The 23,410-nt window shown below is 47.7% G+C and overlaps 1 protein-coding gene across 1 annotated transcript; it reads left to right on the top strand.

Moving 5' to 3' along the window:
• Positions 1-4,439: 4,439 nt before the first annotated feature.
• Positions 4,440-22,737, top strand: LOC135054804 (zinc finger protein 260-like). Its single transcript, XM_063958157.1, has 9 exons — positions 4,440-4,542; positions 6,286-6,437; positions 6,895-7,086; positions 7,673-7,751; positions 7,870-7,967; positions 8,105-8,201; positions 13,155-13,252; positions 15,055-15,166; positions 21,545-22,737. The coding sequence occupies exons 2-9, from the start codon at positions 6,357-6,359 to the stop codon at positions 22,720-22,722; spliced, it is 1,935 nt and encodes a 644-aa protein (XP_063814227.1). The 5' UTR covers positions 4,440-4,542; positions 6,286-6,356; the 3' UTR covers positions 22,723-22,737.
• The last annotated feature ends 673 nt before the right edge of the window (positions 22,738-23,410 follow it).

Below are 23,410 nucleotides of genomic sequence, written 5' to 3'. Positions count from 1 at the left end.
ACATGTCCCACTAGGGAAGGGCGCACCCTTGATCACTGCTACACTACCCTCAAGTTTGCCTTCCGGTCTATCCCATGTGCTGCACTCGGCCGAGCTGGCCATTGCCTCGTCCACCTACTCCCTACCTATACACAGAAGCTGAGAGCGGTTAAGCCTGTTGTCAAGACTGTTAAGAAATGGACCAATGAGGCTAAGATGAAGCTCCAGGCCTGCTTTGACTGCACGGAATGGGGGGGTCTTTGATGCCTTGACAACCGACCTGAACCACCTGACAGACACTGTCACATCCTACAAAAAAGCGGTTCTCAGACCAGCTCACAATCAATCTCTCCACCAATGACCCCGTATCTGTATGGAAAGGAATGCAATCCATAACCAAATATAAGAAATCATCGAAGTCCACCACCATGCACCAAGACCTAGCAGACGAACTGAACCACTTTTATTGCAGGTTCGCAAAAGAAGTCCCCTGCAACCCAAACAATCACCTCTACGATGCCACGAACACCGACGGGCAACCCCAGGCACTACAAGTCGCCCAAGAAGAGGTGGAGGCATTGTTCAAAAGGGCCAAACCCAGCAAAGCTCCGGGTCCTGACGGAGTGTCACCATCTGCCCTAAGAGCATGCGTGGGTCAGCTCGCCCCCATATTCACCAAGATCTTCGACAAATCGCTGGAGCTACAGAAAGTCCCTTCCTGCCTCAAAAGGTCTACTATCGTCCCGGAACCCCAACAAACCCTCTATCGCGACCCTGAACAACTACAGACTGATAACACTCACGTCTGTGGTCATGAAAACGTTCGAGCGTCTGGTTTTAAATCACCTGAAAACTGTGACTGGCCCCCAACTGGACCCCCTACAGTTCACCTATCGATCGAATCGGTGTGTCGAGGATGCAGTCAACCTGGGCCTGCACTACATTCTACAGCACCCAGACATTCCCGGTACTGTTTGTCGATTTCAGCTCGGCCTTCAATACAATCGTCCCCAGAATCCTCCACCCCAAATTACTTCGCCTAGGGGTCCCAGAAGCTACCTGTTCCTGGATAGTAGACTTCCTGACAGATAGGACACAGGTGGTGAAAGCGGGGCAATTCACCTCTCAAGCGTGGTCCATTAGTACAGGGGCACCTCAGGGCTGTGTCCTCTCACCCCTGCTCTTCTCCCTGTACACAAATGACTGCACCTCAGAGGCGCAATCAGTAAAGATCATCAAATTCGCCAATGACACCACCGTCATCGGCCTCATCAAGGACGGGGACGAATCGGCCTATAGACGGGAAGTAGACCGGTTGGTCCAGGGGTGCATCCACAACAACCTTGAGTTCAACCCCCTCAAAACTGTCGAGATGATAGTGGACTTCAGGAAGAAGTCAGCTAGTGCACCTCCGCTGACGATTGCTGACAGTGTGGTATCGCTAGTGGACTTCTTCAAGTATCTAGGGACCACAATCTCCCGGGACCTTAAATGGGGATCCAACGCTGACGCCACTGTTGGGAAAGCGCAGCAGAGGTTGTTCTTCCATAGGCAACTAAGGAAGTTCAACATCCCACAGAAGCTTCTGCGCCTCTTCTACTCCGCGATTGTGGAGTAGGTACTGTGCTCCTCGATACTGGTATGGTACAGCTCCACCAGCGCGAGGGACAGATGCAGGCTCCAAACAGTGGCGGATCCAGACTTCACTTTGGGGGGGGGGGTTTAAAAATTATGACCCCTCCCCCTAATCATAGCTCCTCCCACTTAGAGATGCCCTTCCCGTTCGCTTCTAAAATTTCCTAATGTTGCCATTACTAATAAAATGTTGTCAGTTAGTGGAGAGAACCCTGCGCACTGGTGATACAGACTGGCGAATCACAATTCCTGCATAGCACACAGAATGAGCCGAAATTCACATTATAGCACACAGAATGAACCGAAATTCACATTATAGCACACAAGATGAGCCGAAATTCACATTATAGCACACAAGATGAGCCGAAATTCACATTATAGCACACAAGATGAGCCGAAATTCACATTATAGCACACAAGATGAGCCGAAATTCACATTATAGCACACAAGATGAGCCGAAATTCACATTATAGCACAAAACATGAGACGAAATTCACATTATAGCACATAGAATGAGCTAAAATTCACATCAGATCCACAAATGACCCCAGCGGTGCCAGATACTCAAATGCCACCCATGGTGCCATATACACACTTGCCCCCAGCGGTGCCAAATACACATGCCCCCAGCGGTGCCAGATACACATGCCCCCAGCGGTGCCAGATACACATGCCCCCAGCGGTGCCAGATACACAAATGCCCCCAGCGGTGCCAGATACATATGCCCCAAGCGGTGCCAGATACACAAATGCCCCCAGCGGTGCCAGATATACAAATGCTCCCAGTGGTGCCAGAATACAAATGCCCCCAGTGGTGCCAGAATACAAATGCCCCCAGCCAGTGGTGCCAGAATACAAATGCCCCCAGCCAGTGGTGCCAGATACAAATGCCCCCAGCCAGTGGTGCCAGATACAAATGCCCCCAGTGGTGCTTACCCTCCTGCTGCCAGTGCCTCTGCTGCCGATTCCTGTCTCTGATGCTGAGGGGGAGCGAGCACACCGCGTGTCTCTTCTGCGCCTCCTTTCACTCTCACTGAGTCCATGTCTCCGGCGGCCATTTGAAATATAGCGCCGCCTTGTGAGCCAATCAAAGCTCACGGACCGGCAGCCAATCAAGAGCCGGTCCGTGAGCTCTGATTCACTGACAGCCACAGACATTTAAAATGACTGCTGGAGACGGGGACACAGTGGGCAGGAGAGGCGCACGCAGCGCTCTCCTCCCTTCAGCGTCAAGGAGACGGGAATCGGCGGCAGCAGCAGGCGTGTGTGAGGGGATGCCTGTGCGCACCAGGCACCCCGTGCGCACACCTACACTGTCACTCTTCGTCTCCCCTTCCCCCGCCGCGCTGCACCGCTCTCCAGTCCGGCACCGTGGCGGGACCCGGCCATCCATCCCAGTGCCGGTATGTGTAGGGGGGGCGTTCGCCCTAATCGCCCCCCGCTAAATCCGCCACTGGCTCCAAAAGGTGGTCAGAACCGCAGACAAGATCATTGGGGCCGACCTTCCCTCAGTCCAGGACCTGTACCTGTCCAGAGCTAAAAAGCGGGCAATGAATATAGTAAAGGACCAGCTACACCTCGGCCACAGCATGTTTAACTTGCTTCCTTCAGGCAGGCGTTCCAGAGCCGTCCCCGCCAGGTCCACCAGAAGCCTCAAAAGTTTCTTTCCCCAAGCGGTCCGCCTGCTGAACTCCTGAACATTGATTGACTAGACGTACATGTAACTTATGCTGCATTTAGATCGCAAATGCCGGATCCTACCCGGTAAGAGAAACGTGTCCTTACCGGGTGGGATCCGGCATTTGTGCTCCGTTGCTGGCTTTCCGACCCGATAATATACCGGGTCGGTTGCCATAGCAACGGAGGGCGCAGCAGCATTAGGGGCGGGAGTGGAGGCGGCGCCGGGAGATGAGCTCATCTCCTGCGCCGCCTCTGCCTATGCTGTGAATGGGAACCGTGTCGCATCGACACGCCTCCCATTCACACCGCACCTGACCCGGTAATCAACCCGGGTAGAACCCTTCTTTTTTACCGGGTTGAATTACCGGGTCAGGCGACCCGCTAATTCCCCAAAGGAGCTTTCACATCGCACACTGACCCATTTCGACACGGCAATATGTGTCCCTACGGTATACCTATCTGTATGACTGTACTTTCCCCCTCACCCCCACCTGCTTATCTGTTACCTACTGGCTGTTGTATAGCAAACTGAAGATAAATTCCTAGTATACGCTAGTATACCTGGCCAATAAAGCTGATTCTGATATTACACACATATATAATATGCCTATGTATAATAATATATCACACTACCATTACACTGTTACTGGGGGTACAGGGGAATATATGGGTGAGACACAGCTGTGCCCCTGTTATATTACACACATATAATATACCTACGTATAATAATATCACACTACCATTACACTGTTACTGGGGATACAGGGGAATACATGGGTGAGACACAGCAGACATTACATAGCACAGTCAGTGTACTCATTGCTAGTATTCTGTGGGGCAACATATCTCTATGGAGTTACTTAACTAGTGACAGTCTCACCTCACAATCACATACATTCCACACAACAGCAGACAGACGGAACATCTCCATCCAATCGTATTTCAGAGATTCTCGGCTCCTCCCACCTATCAGTATAATGATTGACGCACCAAGTGCCCAATCAGGCGGAAAAAATACAATGAAAGCCCTAATGTACATAGCTGAACCTGCGTCTGACTGGTTAATGTCACATCACTAGGGTAGACAAAGCATAAATTCAATGTCCTTCTCCTGGATGAGCGGCGGCCATTTTCTTATAGTCATTCATTATAGCAAAAATGTCTACAGGGGGCGGGGCTACATCACACTCGGATTATACAGTCTCTGCCATTTCTTCTTGGAGATATGTGCAGTGAAAGAGCCTGAGGTAAATGTCTTCATTGTATAATATATTATTAGCATATAGAAGAGAGGGGGCTGTACAGTGATATATGATGGGGGATAACACAGCTCCCTGCACACACTGATATGTGGTATTATTATATAAGGGAGAGGAGACTGTACAGTGATGTATGATGGGAAATAGCTCAGCTCCTAGCATACACTGATATGTGGGGTTATTATATAGGGGAGAGGGGACTGCACAGTGATTTATGATGGGAAATAACACAGCTCCTTGCATACACTGATGTGCTATTATTATATAGAGGATAGGGGGCAGTATAGTGATATATTATAGGGATAACACAGCTCCCAGCACTCACTTATATGTGGTATTATATAGGGGAGAGGGGACTGTACAGTGATATATGATGGGAAATAGCTCAGCTCCCGGCACACACTGATATGTGGTATTATTATATAGGGGAGAGGGGACTGTACAGTGATATATGATGAGGGATAACACAGCTCCTGGCACACTGATATGTCGTAGTAGTAGTAGTATTATTGTATAGAGGAGAGCAGTGGTGCAAGTAGAAAAAATGTCTTACAGGTACTGTGTGCGCGCACAAAAATGGGTGTGACCAAATGCCATATGGGGCGTGGCCAATGAAAATGTGGGCGTGATACACATATGGGGGAGGGGCAGATACACATATGACCCCCACAGTGCCAGATACACGTTGCCCCACAGTGCCAGATACACGTTGCCCCATAGTGCCAGATACACGAATCCCCCACAGTGCCAGATACACGAATGCCCCACAGTGCCAGATACACGAATGCCCCCCACAGTGCCAGATACACGAATGCCCCACAGTGCCAGATACACAAATGCCCCCCACAGTGCCAGATACACGAATGCCCCCCCATAGTCCAGATATACATTGCCCCCCACAGTGCCAGGTATACATTGCCCCCCACAGTGCCAGATATACATTGCCCCACACAGTGCCAGGTATACATTGCCCACAACAGTGCCAGATATACGTTGCCCACAACAGTGCCAGATATACATTTCCCGCCACAGTGCCAGGTATACATTGCCCCCCACAGTGCCAGGTATACATTGCCCCCCACAGTGCCAGGTATACATTGCCCCCCACAGTGCCAGGTATACATTGCCCCCCACAGTGCCAGGTATACATTGCCCCTCACAGTGCCAGGTATACATTGCCCCCCACAGTGCTGCCTCCCCCCCCTTCCCCAGCTCACTGCTGCTGCTGTTGTGTTGTCTCCCGTGTGTGAGGGGAGGAGAGCGCAGCCTGCGCCTCTCCTTCCCCTCAGTCTCCAGCGGATGAGTTCAATATTCAGCGCCGATCCGCAAGCTCTGATTGGCTCACGGGCGGCGCTGATTTGAATGAAGACACTGAGGGCAGGAGAGGCGCAGGCTGCACTCTCCTCCCCTCACATCAGCGGTAGCAAGCGGCGGCACGTCGGTGTGGGTACAGCGTACCCACTGCAACATTCTTAAGGGTACGCCGTACCCACCCGTACCCGCATACTTGCACCGCTGGAGGAGAGGGAGCTGTACAATGATATGTGATGGGTAACATTAGGCAATGACAAAAGTGAAGGTCACTAAGCTTTTGACAAACACTGAACAGCGTTCTATATGGCTCAGGGAATAGGGGAGAACTTAATAGAAAGTGAGTGTTTTATATATGAATATGTTATATGTACTCTATTATTATTATTATTATTATTATATTATTACATTTATCCCTAGAAAAGTGAGAATTGAACAAGAGGATCATCTTTACTAGAAAGCACGTGAGGAAGAAACCTCATTGAGCACTGATGATGGATAAGGATAGGAGTCTCATAAATGAGCGAATATTAAATATAACCCTGGAAATCATCTCTCTACTGACTGGGGAGGTGAGGGGCTCTGACAGTATCACAATGACATCACCTCTATTACTAACACAGGGACCTGATTGGAGAGGTGAGGGAATCTGGGAGTGTCACCGTGGCGTCACTCTTATCTCTATTGCTAACACAGGGACCTAACTGGGGAGGTGAGGGAGTCTGGGAGTGTCATAGTGACATCACTCTTATCTCTATTACTAACTCAGGAACCTGTTTGGGGAGGTGAGGGAGTCTGGGAGTGTCATCGTGGCGCCACTCTTATCTCTATTGCTAACTCAGGGACCAGACTGGGGAGGTGAGGTCATCTGGAAAGTTCACGTTAACATCAGTCTGATCTCTTGCTAACACAGGGACCTGACTGTAATGGTGAGGGATATTGGGCTTGTACATTTGTATGTAGCTGTCAATATTATATGTGCTTTTTGGCTTCATTTATCTTTTTATTGATATCTAATTTAATACACAGAATTACAAAGTAATAAAGAAGACGTTAGGCGAGTGTGTGACATCCAACAGCCATCGCTGTGTGTCAGGTGGCTTGAGGAGGACCCAGATCCCCATCACAGTGCCTCCACCTCACTCACGGATAAATGAGAGACACAATGACCAGAAGATCCTGGAACTCACCCACAAGATCATTCAGCTGCTGACTGGAGAGGTGACTGCTGGGAATGGGGCATTATACAGTAACACCAGGGGAGGTGTCTGGGTGATGACTGGAGAGGTGACTGCTGGGAATGGGACATTATACAGTAACACCAGGGGAGGTGTCTGGGTGATGACTAGAGAGGTGACTGCTGGGAATGGGACATTATACAGTAACACCAGGGGAGGTGTCTGGGTGATGACTGGAGAGGTGACTGCTGGGAATGGGGCATTATACAGTAACACCAGGGGAGGTGTCTGGGTGATGACTAGAGAGGTGACTGCTGGGAATGGGACATTATACAGTAACACCAGGGGAGGTGTCTAGGTGATGACTGGAGAGGTGACTGCTGGGAACGGGACATTATACAGTAACACCAGGGGAGGTGTCTGGGTGATGACTGGAGAGGTGACTGCTGGGAATGGGGCGTTATACAGTAACACCAGGGGAGGTGTATGGGTAATGACTGGAGAGGTGACTGCTGGGAATGGGACATTATACAGTAACACCAGGGGAGGTGTCTGGGTGATGACTGTGTCATTGTGTGTGACAGGACCATATAATGTGTCAGGATGTCACCGTCTATCTCTCCGTGCAGGATTGGAAATATTTAGAAGGAGACAAGAGTCTGTACAAGGACACGAGTTTGGAGAATCGCTGGTCCCTTATGTCACAGGGTAAGAGTAGGCTTTAAGTTATTGTAAAGGAGAAAGCAATATTATTGCCATTTAGATACACACAACATCTGATAATCGCATATACACAATGCACTCAGTCTCTGTGTGTCTCCTACAGATGGACTCAGTAACAGAGATTCCCCAGAGAGATGTCCCCGTCCTCTTTATTCACAGGATTGTACAGAGGAGAATCACAGGACCCCACAGGAGGATCAGGTAGGTGGGATTTAGGGTCTCACCAAAAACCAAAGTGACACTTCATATATAATCTGTGTGTCGGTGATATTCTTCTGTTTAATCTCATTTAATGAAATCAGACATTACTAAAGTGTTATTTTTTGTATGTAATTTAGGGTGTTAAGGTAGAAGATATAGAGGAAGAAGAAGAGACATATGTAGAATGTGATCAGCAGAGTAAGGAGGAGGAAATCCATACATATATCAGCACATGTGAGTAATAATCACTTATTACAGAGAGAGTCACATGTTCTCCTTGTCCTATCACTACAACAGTCTCTTATTCTACAGACGCTTCCGTCAGTACAGACTAATGAGGGAAATGTATCTACCTGGTTGGGAAGTAAGCAACAATTTATCTGCCATAGACTCTTGTTCTCCTCACATAAGTTTGTTTTGTACCACCAGTCTCCTCCCCACACTATCTCCAGTGATTGTTATGCATGGACAAGTTAATAATCCTTACATGTGCTCAAATTTGTAATAATATTCCTCTCCCGTCCATTGGGCACCCGGTAACACTAGTGTGAGGACTGGAACTTGGGCACTTTCACATTTTTAACCAGAAAGCATAGACTCCTCTCACTCTGGGCCTAATTCAGAGTTGATCGCAGCTGCATATTTGTTAGCAGTTGGGCAAACCAGGGCCCTCATTCCGAGTGGATCGCTATCTGCCGTTGTTCGCAGCGCAGCGATCAGGCTAAAAATCGGCACTTCTGCACATGCGTATGGTGCGCAGTGCGCACGCGCGATGTACAATTCACAAAAGCCGATGCAGTTTTACACATGCTCTAGCGACGCTTTTTAGTCGCACTGCTGGCCGCAGAGTGATTGACAGGAAGTGGGTGTTTCTGGGTGGTAACTGACCGTTTTCGGGGAGTGTGTGTATAAACGCAGGCGTGCCAGGTAAAAACGCAGGAGTGGCTGGGGAAACGTAGGCGTGGTTGGACGAACGCAGGGCGTGTTTGTGACGTCAAAACAGGAACTAAACAGACTGAATTGATCGCTAGCTAGGAGTAAGTCTGGAGCTACTCTGACACTGCACAATTTTATTTTGTAGCAGCGCTGCGATCCTTTCGTTCGTGCTTCTGCTAAGCTAAGATACACTCCCAGAGGTCAGCGGCCTAGCGTTTGCACTACTGCTAAAAGCAGCTAGCGAGCGATCAACTCGGAATGAGGGCCCATGTGCACTGCGGGGGGGGGGGGGGCATATATAAAATGTGCAGAGAGAGTAAAGGGGGGTACACACGGAGAGATCTGTGTTTAAAATCTAAGCAATCTGACTAGAGTGCTTAGATTTTAAGCACGGATCTGCCGTGTGTATGCCCCCCAGCGATGTGCTGAGCGAGGGGGGGGCAACGACAGAGGGCTGCTCACTTCACACAGCGCTGAAGTGAGCGACCCGTTAGATTGAGCCTGCATGCATCGCGCTGTGCTGATCGGGGGGAGAGATGTGTGCTGAGCGGTCTGTGTTAAGATCGCTCAGCACACATCTCCCCCGTCAGTACCCCCCTTTAGATTTGGGTGGGGTGTGTTCAAACTGAAATCTAAATTGCAGTGTAAAAATAAAGCAGCCAGTATTTACCCTGCACAGAAACAAAATAACCCACCCAAATCTAACTCTCTCTGCACATGTTATATCTGCCCCACCTGCAGTGCACATGGGGGGGTAATTCCAAGTTGATCGCAGCAGGATTTTTGTTAGCAATTGGGCAAAACCATGTGCACTGCAGGGGGGGCAGATATAACGTGCACAGAGAGTTAGATTTGGGTGGAAGCCAACCAGGAAGCTTCAGGTTTTTTTTTTTACTTGATCTTCAGGTCATTTCACTTGTTTTATGGCTGATTGTTTAAACTTTTTTCAGCAGTAGGGTACACTGTGTTCCACAGGAAACATCGGGGTGTAGAGTGGATCTTAATCCAGAAGCACCAACAAGGTAAAGCTTTAGGGGTATATGCAATTCCGGGCGAATTGCGGCTTTTTTTCGCCCGTTTTAAATTCGACACAATTCGACCGTCGAATTCCGGCCGACGGGTGGCGGAATTCGACATATTCAATAAAAAACGGATTCGACAGTCCCGCTATCCAGAAACGGACGAATTGACGGATGTGTGCGTCCTGGATTCGACATTTCCGACGGCGCAAAAATGGATAAAAAAAACAGAAAAAAATTGCGTGGGGTCACCCCTCCAAAGCATAACCAGCCTCAGGCTCTTTGAGCTGGTCCTGGTTGTAAAAATACGGGGGGAAAACGGACAGGGGATCCCCCGTATTTTTACAACCAGCACCGGGCTCTGCGTCCGGTCCTGGTGCAAAAAATACGGGGGACAAAAAGCGTAGGGGTCCCTCGTATTTTTTGTACCAGCACCGGGCTCCACTAGCTGGGGAGATAATGCCACAGCCGGGGGACACTTTTATACCGGTCCCTGCGTCTCCGGGACTACAGGGCAAGGTCTCCCTTGTAAAGCCACCTGTATACAGCGCTGTGACTTTACAAACACTTGAGTATTCTACATGTCTTTATACAGACAGCGTTAGTTAAGAAAAAGTCTACCAATTACAGAATATATTGTACAAGTATTCTGATATATACCTCCAGTCTAGGACCGCACTGTGTTATATATATAAATGTACATATAATAATTCAGTGCAGTTTCTGCTGCGGGGTACACTGGGCTCCACAAGGATAGACATTGGGGTGTAGAGTAGGATTTTGATCCGAGGCACCAACAGGCTCGAAAGCTTTGACTGTTCCCAAGATGCATAGCGCCGCCTCCTCTATAACCCCGCCTACTTGCACCGGAGCTCAGTTTTGTAGTTGGTGCTGCAGATAGCAGGCACTTAACAGAGGGGCTGCTCCTGACAGCCCTAAGAAGAGCTTTTTTGTGGAAGAAAAGTGAAAACTACAAGGGCTGCAGCAGAGTTTAGATGTCAGGAGACATTCCCTGCTGCAGCTCCATCACTACCAGCGGCGCTGTACACTCCCGTGTCCTGGTTGCCGGGTAACTACAGCAGTAGGCTCCGGTTTTCTTCTTGTTAGACCCACACGGCTGGGGCTCTCCAGGATCGCGTGGCCGCGCTTCGGGGAGGTGGTAAGTGGGTCCCGTATCGCGATCCAGCGTGGCCGGTGGGAGGCGGGACGCGCGCGCTGGCGTGGACACTGTGACAGTACAGACGACCCCACTAGGCCACCAGTGCGTGGGCACAGGTCGGTTTCTCTTATAAACCATTTTTATAAAAGCCCATAGTACCGGTGGTTATGTCCAGCAGAGGGGATAGGGCTGGCTTCTAGGGTATACCCAGGAAGCTGCCTACACCATGCTGTGTCAAGCCATGCCCCCACTCCACAGGTTTTTACCTGGGTATGCTTGTCATGTGCCAGTATCCTGCTTCCAGCATGGGATAGCAGCGTAGACCTGGTCACTGCCACTGCAGTTAGTCACCCCAATTCCCATGTTTGTATTGGCAATGGACCATGCACTAGGTACACCAGTAATCATATGGCTCTCCACTTCTGTACTTGGGAGCCAGATAAAACTTTCGGTAAAACCTCTGAGATCGGTACTGCACAGGCAAAGTTGATGCATAGTCTCCAGTACATGACCGGTAGCCCCGCACTAGGCATAGGGAGGCAATTGCAGCCAACCTTAGAACATCTGCCAAGGAGTTGCCCTACCTGCATCATCTCCCCGGTATAGCTTCCCAGGTAGGCAAACCCATCAGAAGGCACACTGCCCTTTGGTAGATACTACAGTTTAAAGATGGTAATTCCCGATAGTTCATCCGTTTCTTTCCCCTCTTGTCCTCTGTGGGAAGGCCTGCTTTGTGTAGCAAGCTTGACTGCAAATTTCATGCAGATTGCAGTCCCTGTACTCTCTCCCTCAAATTACTTCAAGAAACCCAACTTGATACTTTGCCAGCGGATGTTCTTTCTGGGTCTTCTGTTGGGCACCTGTCAGACTAGGGTGATCTCGCTGCAGGACAAAATCCTCTTGCTACAAGAACAGCTAAAGTCACTTTTAGCAAGCCTCTATTGAGCTTAGCATGTGGGTCCGAGGGAAGATGGTTTCCACCTTCGAGGATCTGCAGTTTTTACAGTTCCCTTGAAGGATTTTCCAGATATATTTAATCTCTTTAAAAGTGCATCTGTCACACATGCATTGATCCTTCTCCATCCTGGTCTCGTTGATTGCGACAGCCTAGTGCAATAGACATACCTTTTCACCCTAAGGATGTGCTTTTTCCCCCTGCTCTACCCAGACTTGTCAAAATATGATGGGTGCGGTTTAACTTTTTTGGCATTTACAGATGCTCTTTTTGTTTCTTGATGCTCTTTTTGTTTATTTGATCAAATGAAGAATTCTCTGTCCTCGACTAAACCATAAAATGGGTTACCGTCACCAGACTCATCATGCGTTTCTGTGTAATCTGTGACACGTCTTGTGATTTCTGCAGCTGATTCTCTTCTCTATGGTGTTAAAAAATGGGAATACGTTTTTGGGGAGGTTGTTTTCAGATAAACAGCCGTGTACAATGAGATGTGCTTATTAGATTTTCCTCCTTATACACTTAGTGAATGCAGCATAGTGAATTATTCTGGTAACCACATATATACAATGGCCCTCATTCCGAGTTGATCGGTCGCAAGGCGAATTTAGCAGAGTTACACACGCTAAGCCTACGCCTACTGGGAGTGTATCTTAGCATCCTAAAATTGCGACCGATGTATTCGCATTATTGCGATCACAAACTACTTAGCAGTTTTAGAGTAGCTCCACACTTACTCTGCCTGTGCGATCAGTTCAGTGCTTGTCGTTCCTGGTTTGACGTCACAAACACACCCAGCGTTCGCTCAGACACTCCCCCGTTTCTCCGGCCACTCCTGCGTTTTTTCCGGAAACGGTAGCGTTTTCATCCACACGCCCCTAAAACGCTGTGTTTCCGCCCAGTAACACCCATTTCCTGTCAATCACACTACGATCGCCGGAGCGAAGAAAAAGCCGTGAGTAAAAATCCTATCTCCATTGTAAAATTATTTGGCGCAGTCGCAGTGCGAATATTGCGCATGCGTACTAAGCGGATTTTCATTGCGATGCGATGAAAAAGAACGAGCGAACGACTCGGAATGAGGGCCAATGTACTCAGTCACTGTGTCTCTCCTACAGATGGATCCAGTAACAGAGATACCCCAGAGAGATGTCCCCGTCCTCTTTATTCCCAGGACTGTACAGAGGAGAATCACAGAACCCCACAGGAGGATCAGGTAGGTGAGATTTAATATCTCAGTGCACACAGATGTAATAATAATAAATTTATTTATATAGCACTTCACATCAAAAACAATGCACATAATACCTTATATACCCAGCCTCAGTAGGCCACGCAGCACAAGATGCCTTGCGTGATCTGCCAGGTCCCGTGCAACTTTGCTAACATCGGGCATCTTTATTTACCAAACATGCGTCTTAAGGTGCCCATACACTTATGCGTCTTCGCCTGGCAGCTTCCCAGCGGCAGGATCGCATATGGGCCCTCATTCCGAGTTGATCGCTTGCTGGCTGCTTTTAGCAGCCGTGCAAACGCTAGGCCGCCGCCCTCTGGGAGTGTATCTTAGCTTAGCAGAAGTGCGAACGAAAGGATCGCAGAGCGGCTACAAAATAATTTTGTGCAGTGTCAGAGTAGCTCCAGACCTACTCCTAGCTTGCGATCACTGCAGACTATTTAGTTCCTGTTTTGGCGTCACGAACACGCCCTGCCACGCCTATGTTTCCCCAGCCACACCTGTGTTTTTTATCTGGCACGCCTGCGTTTTTTCACTCACTCCCTGAAAACGGTCAGTTGACACCCAGAAACACCCACTTCCTGTCAATCACTCTGCGGCCAGCAATGCAACTGAAAGGCTTCGCTAGACCTTGTGTGAAACTACTTTGGCTGTTGTGAAAGTACGTTGCGCCGCTTACGCATGCGCAGAAGTGCTGCTTTTTTGACTAAACGCTGCGAACGAAAACAGCTAGCGAACAACTCGGAATGACCACCATAATACATTGTATGCGGTCCTTTTGCATACGATGTATCATATGTGATCCCAGCCACGCCTGTGAGACTGTGCTGATTAATGTTATATGTGACACCTGTATATTGTGTGTGACTAAGGCCCTCATTCCGAGTTGATCGCTCGCTGCCGTTTTTCGCAGCATAGCGGTCAGGCTAAAAATCGGCTGTTCTGCGCATGGGTATGTTACGCAGCGTGCACGCGCGAAGTACTTTCACAAAAAACGACGCAGTTTTACACAAGCTCGAGCAACGCTTTTCAGTAGAGTGTTCGTAGTGTGATTGACAGGAAGTGGGTGTTTCTGGGCGGCAACTCAGCGTTTTCAGGGAGTGTGCTGAAAAACGCAGGCGTGCCTGAAAAACCGCAGGAGTGGCTGGGGAAACAGGGGAGTGGCTGGCCGAACGCAGGGCGTGTTTGCGACGTCAAACCAGGAACTAAACATTCTGCAGTCATCGCAAGGTAGGAGTAAGTATCGAGCCACTCTGAAACTGCATGAAATTTTTTAGTAGCAGAACTGCTAACCTTTCGTTCACACTTCTGCTAAGCTAAAATACACTCCCAGAGGACGGCGGCTTAGCGTTTGCACTGCTGCTAAAAGCAGATAGCGAGCGAACAACTCGGAATGAGGGCCAAAGTCTGTATACGGAGCAGAACAGGACTTGTATTGGAAAAAGATGCAGCTGCTACATTGTAGCACTTCGTGTACAGATTCAGCAACTCAGTTGCAGACAGATGTAAAAGTGTCATATCAAATTAATCAGCACAGTCTCCTCGTGCCTCCTGGACGCATTGCATTGTGGCTAAGACATATTTTCAGCAAGAAGATTCTCACGCAGCCTGGCGTGTCAAGAGGGGCTCTTTGGCGTGACTGCAGCAAAGATGTATGAGGACACATCTGTGCCAAGTGACTTATCACTATACACTATGATCTGCAAAGCAGCTGAGTGTGATAGTCTTCTGTTTAATCTCAATTAATGAAATGAGACATTTATTTTGTTTTGTGGGCTATGTAGGGTGAAGAACTGACTTATATTAAGGTAGAAGAGATAGAGGGAGAAGAAGAAGAGACATGTGTGCAGGGTGACCAGCAGTGTAAGGAGGAAATCCCTACAGATCTCAGCACAGGTGAGTATTAAGCACTCTCCATGTTCCGTCACTGCAATGGGCTGTATTTATGAGGTGGAGGCTTTGTAAGCATTCCCAGTGGGTTGGAGCTGAACATTTTAATCGCCACTCAGGTTAAAACAGGCTGAGCTTTTATAAGCCACCGCTTTGTATTTAAAGCCCAATGTGTCTGTGGGGGAGTCAGGCGCCATCATTCCTGCAAAGTTACCATTGCAGATGTACTGTATAGTCAGTTACTTATACCCCTTTCATATCAATAACCTGGATTTGCCCTGGATTACTGAACATGGTTTCAAGCCGTGTCCAGGTGCTCGAAACCGCATTCACACTGCAGGCTGGATCCAGGTTATTGCCGGGTCATCACTTTACAGGCGCTTGGAGATGATATAATTTCCAAACGCCGGGGATCCAGCTCTCTGCTACTTCTAGCGTGACCCGGGTCGTGCTTTCACTCTGCAGGCTACCCGATTTGGTCCCAGTATTGACTGTGACCTGGGTTTGATTCCTGGGTAAAACAACCAAGGTAGACCCTTTCACACCAACTCAGGATGCAGGTTGTCTCTATAATATCCCGGGTCAAAGGCTCAGTGTGGAAGGGGTATAAGTAATGACAGAATAACATTAGTACATTCATTAGGGTTGGATTGGCAGTCAGTTATTTTTGGCAGGTGAGGAGTTGGGTCTTGCTGTGTGGGTACATACCTTCTGTGTCTTAATAAAGAAACTGAATTGAACCAGCTACCGGTTGTCAGTAGGAGTGATTGAGTACCTGCGTTACAACACAAGCAGCTTGCCAGAACTGGCAAAGTCTGTGGTCCCGTACTGGAGCTTGAGGTTGGAGTGGAGGGTGAGTGCCAGAAACTGGACAGTCTTATTAATTTCCTGTACACGAGCAGGGCACAGGAGGTGAGGAATTAGATGATCAGGCATGGATGCCAGACTGGGACCGGCTAAATTAAGAACCGGTCTAATCCAGTTAAAGCAGGGGACTGTCGGCAATGGAACCAACTTGGCTTTGAACCGAACCGGGAGCTGTTTACTGAGTTCCGAACTGGAGCTGATGGTACTACGGAAAATTAACGAGGCCGGGGCTGAAAATGTTGGTTTACCGGGCTTGGACCAGTAGTGCTTTGATAGCTTAAGCAGGCTGGGACTGGTAATGCTGATGCGCTGTGACCAGGAGATGCGGGGAGACTTTAACCAGGCTGGAACTGGAAACATAAATTCACTGGCTGGGACCAGTAGAGCTGTGACAGAATAACTAGAGTACTAATCTGAGAGATCAGGAGCCGAGGGACGCAGCAAATAAGTGTCATTGCACTGGCAACATGCACACTGCTTCAGGAAGCCTTTTTATGTGGGCTGCTGATCTCTGATTGGTGTCTTGAATCATCTGGCCCGGGACTGACGCTCCATTGGCTGTAAGGCGTCAGATGATCTGACAGGAGAGTACCAGAGAAATACGTCGGGACAACATGCAGCACACAGTTGAGGGAGCAGCACACACCACCTGGAGGATAGCAAACACGCCAGGATCCCCAGAAGAGGTGTGCCAACCAGCAGAGAGGTAAGTGTCGGGAGGCGGGTGCTGCTGGGAACTTAACACAGCTATTAGAATCCTGCTCTTTTATCCGTTCTATGGGGGTGATTCAGACCTGATTGCACGTAGGCCTTTTTTTGCAGTGCTACGATCAGGTAGTTGCCACCTACAGGGGGAGGGGGTAGTTGATGTGCAGGGGTGCGAACGCTTGTGCACAGAGCTGCACAAACAAAAGTTTGTACAGTCTCTGCCCAACTCAGGACTTACTCAGCCGCTGCGATGATCCGGCCAGGAGATGACGTCAGGAATCCTCCCTCCAAACGGCTGGGCACGCCTGCGTTTCTCCGGAAACTCCCCAGAAATGGTCAGTTGACACCCACAAACGGCCTGTTCCTGTCAATCTTCTTGCGATCGCCCCAGCAATCGCTTTCTTCGTAAAACCTGTCGCTTTCCGGTGATCCCCGTCCCCGGGGAGGGGGGCGACGCAGTCCTGACCTGATCACAGCGCTGCTAAAAAAATGTAGCATGCGATCAGATCTAAAAGACCCCCCATGTCTGCCAACATCCAAGAGATGTGAGCAGGGTTTCTTCTATTCAACCATTGAGGGGCACTGGATTATCATGGTTTATAGAGTAGGGTTCAGGGGGGCCTGTCTTTGTGCAGCCACGTCATTTTAAGTTTATTTTCTTAGTTCTGTTATTTTAATTTATTTTGGAGATAGCATCCTGTAGATACAGCTGGGGATGGCTGCAGAGGGATTCAGAGGTGCCAACAGCCGACTTCCAGCACTGTTTCCGGAGTGTACAGACAGTGATCGGGATCCTGTGCTTCCAGCACCATAGAATTGGGACTATCACTGTACTGCGCAATGGAAACATGTAACTAAAGTTTGCAGCTCACTTCTCCCCTGGATTGAAAAAAGAACTCAACTGCTCAATGAAATTGGAAACATGAACAAAAGCTGACGTATGCTGAGATAAATTATAAAGAAGAATTTAATATGACTATGAAGGAAATTACATACAATAAAACATATAGTCTGGACATTAAACCTTATAGAGAAAATAGTAAAATACCCTGTACTGGATATCAGATAAAACAAGTACTTGTGAAGTGAGCAGTAACAATATGCAACATTTGTATCCAACAAGTAGAAACAGTATCGTATCCTGGATATGAATAAATTGTTAGAATGTGGAGTGATTCATAAGTTTTAAACTGGTAACTGCAATCCCATGAATGTATTAATGGAGCTCCGGTATGTAGAAATACTCCGATGTCAGATAAGTCAAAATTACCTCTCCCGTGGGCTGGTTTCTAACCGAGCGTCCTCGGTTAGATTATCCTGCGTTGCCCACCACGTAGCTGTCACAGGGAGGGAGAGTGCAAAGCTTGCACCGGGCGGAGTCCTACATGGAGACGCTGCTGGAGGTATGAAGGAGCCGCTATGGAGACTGAGTTACCAATGCCGCTCGGCAGGCCTCGATGTCCGCTGCGGGGTGCAGAGAATATAAGCCGCTGCAGGGGCTGCAAGGCCAATATCGGTCTATAAATATAGATGAAAGTGCTTGTCGTGCAAAATGCTTGTTAGGCAGAGTGTAGAAGTCCAGTAGGTAAAAAAGAATTGACTCCTCACAGTTGACACCCAGAAACGCCCGCTTCATGTCAATCACTCTGCAGCATCCAGTGCGACTGAAAAGCATCGTTAGACCTTGTGTGAAACTACATCGTTCGTTGTAATAGTACATCGCGCGTGCGCATTGCGCCGCATGCACAGAAGTGCTGTTTTTTTGCCTCATCGCTGCGAACGAATGCAGCTAGCGATCAACTTGGAATGACCCCCATGGTTCTATCCAGGTGGTTCCACACTCCTGTGGTATTGCACGTAGGTTTACCTCTTCCTCTGAAATATGGAGACTTTATGGCAGCTTAGTGGCACGCTGTGTAGAATTGCCGCTTCATAGTGCTGGTTCATTGGTTCAGTTTCATCCAGGGCAGTGTCTGTGTGTAGTTTGTATGTTCTCATGTATGTGTGGGTTTTCTCCAGGTCAGTAGGCTTCTGACAAAATACTGTGTTTGTGTGTGTGGTTGGGAATATCAATTACAAGCTTCACAGAGGAAAACACTGATGTAAGTATTTAAGTATTCACTGTAAATATAAATTGCTATAGAAATAATGAATAAAATACATTGTTCCATATACATTGTTCCATGAGACCACATTGGGAGCACGGCTGTTGACTTACAGGGACAGGAGGATATTGGCAACATCAGATGCTTGGGAGAGGTTGATTGACACCAGCGGTCTACCTCAAGAGTTCTCCACCCAGATAGCTTAGCAAGGCTTGCCGGTAGGCAATGGTGGGACTTGTTGTTCAAACACATACCACAGGTACTCAGTTGGATTGGTCTGGTGAATGTGGTGGCCAGGGCAACACCTTGAACACTTCATCATGATACTCAAACTATTTTTGAACAATCCATTTTACTAAAGGATGCCACTTCCTTTTAAGGTTACTGTTGCTATGAAAGGATGCCACTTCCTTTTGGGGTTACTGTTGCTATGAAAGGATGCCACTTCCTTTTGGGGTTACTATTGCTATGAAAGGATGCCACTTCCTTTTGGGGTTACTGTTGCTATGAAAGGATGCCACTTCCTTTTGGGGTTACTGTTGCTATGAAAGGATGCCACTTCCTTTTGGGGTTACTGTTGCTATGAAAAGATGCCACTTCTTTTTGAGGTTACTGTTGCTATGAAAGGATGCCACTTCCTTTTGGGGTTACTGTTGCTATGAAAGGATGCCACTTCCTTTTGAGGTTACTGTTGCTATGAAAGGATGCCACTTCCTTTTGAGGTTACTGTTGCTATGAAAGGATGCCACTTCCTTTTGAGGTTACTGTTGCTATGAAAGGATGCCACTTCCTTTTGGGGTTACTGTTGCTATGAAAGGATGCCACTTCCTTTTGAGGTTACTGTTGCTATGAAAGGATGCCACTTCCTTTTGGGGTTACTGTTGCTATGAAAGAATGCCACTTCCTTTTGGGGTTACTGTTGCTATGAAAGGATGCCACTTCCTTTTGAGGTTACTGTTGCTATGAAAGGATGCCACTTCCTTTTGGGGTTACTGTTGCTATGAAAGGATGCCACTTCCTTTTGAGGTTACTGTTGCTATGAAAGGATGCCACTTCCTTTTGGGGTTACTGTTGCTATGAAAGGATGCCACTTCCTTTTGGGGTTACTGTTGCTATGAAAGGATGCCACTTCCTTTTGGGGTTACTGTTGCTATGAAAGGATGCCACTTCCTTTTGAGGTTACTGTTGCTATGAAAGGATGCCGCTTCCTTTTGGGGTTACTGTTGCTATGAAAGGATGCCACTTCCTTTTTTAGGTTACTGTTGCTATGAAAGGATGCCACTTCCTTTTGGGGTTACTGTTGCTATGAAAGGATGCCACTTCCTTTTGGGGTTACTGTTGCTATGAAAGGATGCCACTTCCTTGTGGGGTTACTGTTGCTATGAAAGGATGCCACTTCCTTTTGAGGTTACTGTTGCTATGAAAGGATGCCACTTCCTTTTGGGGTTACTGTTGCTATGAAAGGATGCCGCTTCCTTTTGAGGTTACTGTTGCTATGAAAGGATGCCGCTTCCTTTTGGGGTTACTGTTGCTATGAAAGGATGCCACTTCCTTTTGAGGTTACTGTTGCTATGAAAGGATGCCACTTATTTTTGGGGTTACTGTTGCTATGAAAGGATGCCACTTCCTTTTGAGGTTACTGTTGCTATGAAAGGATGCCACTTCCTTTTGGGGTTACTGTTGCTATGAAAGGATGCCACTTCCTTTTGAGGTTACTGTTGCTATGAAAGGATGCCACTTCCTTTTGGGGTTACTGTTGCTATGAAAGGATGCCACTTCCTTTTGAGGTTATTGTTGCTATGAAAGGATGCCACTTCCTTTTGAGGTTATTGTTGCTATGAAAGGACGTAAACATCCTTTTTTTAAGTCCACATCAATGACCGGGCCCAGGGCTTCCCAGCAGATTGCACAAAGCATCAGACTCTCTCCACCGACATGTTTTCTTCTAAACAGTGCATCCTCGGGCCATTTCTTCACTAGGTAAAGGACACACACGGCCATCCACCTCATGCAACAGAAAATGGCATGTATTGGACCAGGAGACCCTCTTCCATCGGTACAAGGTCCAGTTCTGACGCTCAAGTATCCTGTGTCGGCAGACTGGTGGACAGGAGCTACCTTAAGCAAATACCTGGCGTGTGGCCATAGCCTCATGCAGCTGGGTTCAGTGCACAGACTGTTGTGACACATTACTCATGTAACCATCACTGGAATTTCTGCACAGTAAAACCCTTCTGTTGATTTGTTACAGATGGGATACCCTTAGTTGTTTTTTTTGCATCAGTGAGTCTTTGCCTTCCATCACCCTGACGGTGGTTTGTGTTTTTCTCCTCCTTGGACCACAATCAGCAGGTACTCACCAGGGATGGCTTTGAGTACCCCACTACCCTCGCCATATTAGACTCAGTCACCTGCATATAATGATTTCGCCCTTATCAGCTTACTGTCCAGTCTATCTCAGACCTTGATGTGCGCCATTGTTACGAAATAGCATGCGTCACTCGCTTCATTTGGTAATGGTCGTAATGTTTGGCTGCTGTATATAGAGCAGATGAAAATGTCCGTTAATGAGATATACGTTGTACCACGAACCACAGAATTAATCATTTGGTGTATTTTGGGGGAGCTTTTCAACATTGTCATTAATGAAAACTTGTTACAGTTAAACATTTCTATTTCCATATATTTATTTTATTTTCAACAGATGGAAGTAACGGAAGGAATATCTCAGAGGAACATCTCTTATCTCCAGATTCGGAAATAGAAGATAACAAAATCGAACGAGATTCTCCAGGAGAAAACCGTATTATCCCAATTATACATCCAGTACGCCATAGTGCAGATACGTCATCTGATCCCGCTTATCACATGGAATGTTCTGATAACTTAGATACTGTTACACAAAGTACGGCTCTTAGAGTACCAGCAATTGCTCCCTGTTCTATAGATGGTAAATGTTTTATACCGGACTCAAAGCTTATTACCTATCAGCCAGCTAAAGCCGGGGAGAAATCATTTCCATGTTCTGAGTGTGGGAAATGTTTTACACAGAAATCATATCTTGTTCAACATCAGAAAATTCACACAGGTGAGAAGCCGTTTTCATGCTCTGAGTGTGGGAAATCTTTTACACACAAGTCAACACTTGTTACACATGAGAGACTGCACACCGGTGAGAAACCATTTTCATGCTCAGATTGTAGTAAATGTTTTTCGCACAAATCAGCTTTGGTTATACATCAGAGACTTCACACAGGTGAGAAACCATTTCCATGTTATAATTGCGGGAAGCGTTTTATACACAAATCACATCTTGTTTCACATCAAAGACTTCACACAGGCGAGAAGCCATTTTCATGTTCTGAGTGTGGGAAGCTTTTTACACACAAATCAGCACTTGTTACACATCAGCGCAATCACACAGGAGAGAAGCCATTTCCATGTTCTGAGTGTGGGAAATGTTTTACAGAGAAATCATCCCTTGTTTTACATCAGAGACTTCACACAGGTGCAAAACCGTTTCAGTGTTCCGAGTGTGGAAAATGTTTCACACAGAAATCAGATCTTGTTACACATTTGAGAATTCACACAGGTGAGAAGCCTTTTTGTTGTACCGAGTGTGGGAAATGTTTTACACGGAAGTCAGTTCTTGTTACGCATGAGAGACTTCACACAGGTGAAAAGCCATTTTCCTGTTCGGAGTGTGGAAAATGTTTTACACATAATTCAGCTCTAGTTATACATCAGAGAAGTCACACAGGAGAGAAGCCATTTTCCTGTTCCGTTTGTGGGAAATCTTTTACGTGGCAATCAGGTCTGGTTATACACCAGAAAAGTCACAGAGGTGTCAAGCCGTTTTCATCTTCTGATTCTGGGAAATGACAGAAATCAGATCTTGTTAAAACATACACAATCATATTGTACAGATCTCATTAAGCACAGTATTTCATTTGACATGGTTTAAAGGATTACTTATCCAACCATTTTATTACTTTCTCTAACGTCCTAGTGGATGCTGGGGACTCCGTAAGGACCATGGGAATAGACGGGCTCCGCAGGAAACATAGGCACTTTAAGAAAGCTTTGGATTCTGGGTGTGCACTGGCTCCTCCCTCTATGTCCCTCCTCCAGACCTCAGTTAGAATCTGTGCCCGGACTAGCTGGGTGCTTTCTTAGTGAGCTCTCCTGAGCTTGCTATTAGAAAGTATTTTGGTAGGTTTTTTATTTTCAGAGAGCTTCTGCTGGCAACAGACTCTCTGCTACGTGGGAGAGAAGCAACCCTACTCTCTGCAGATAGGTCTTGCTTCTTAGGCTACTGGACACCATTAGCTCCAGAGGGATCGTACACAGAATCTTACCCTCGTCGTCCGATCCCGGAGCCGCGCCGCCGTCCCCCTCGCAGAGCCAGAAGACGGTGTCAGAAGATAGAAGGCTACCCTCAAAGATGCTGCGGATAGAAAACAGGAAGGTACCCTGAAATCTATTTATACGCACTCGGGTACCTTACTACGGCTGGCAATAGCATCGGCCTGGGTATGTAGTGCAGTGGCAGCATGGACGGATACCTTGT

This window comes from Pseudophryne corroboree, chromosome 3 (genome assembly GCF_028390025.1).
Source record: "Pseudophryne corroboree isolate aPseCor3 chromosome 3, aPseCor3.hap2, whole genome shotgun sequence".
Taxonomy (NCBI): Eukaryota; Metazoa; Chordata; class Amphibia; order Anura; family Myobatrachidae; genus Pseudophryne; species Pseudophryne corroboree.
This window is presented reverse-complemented; position numbering and strand designations above follow the sequence as displayed.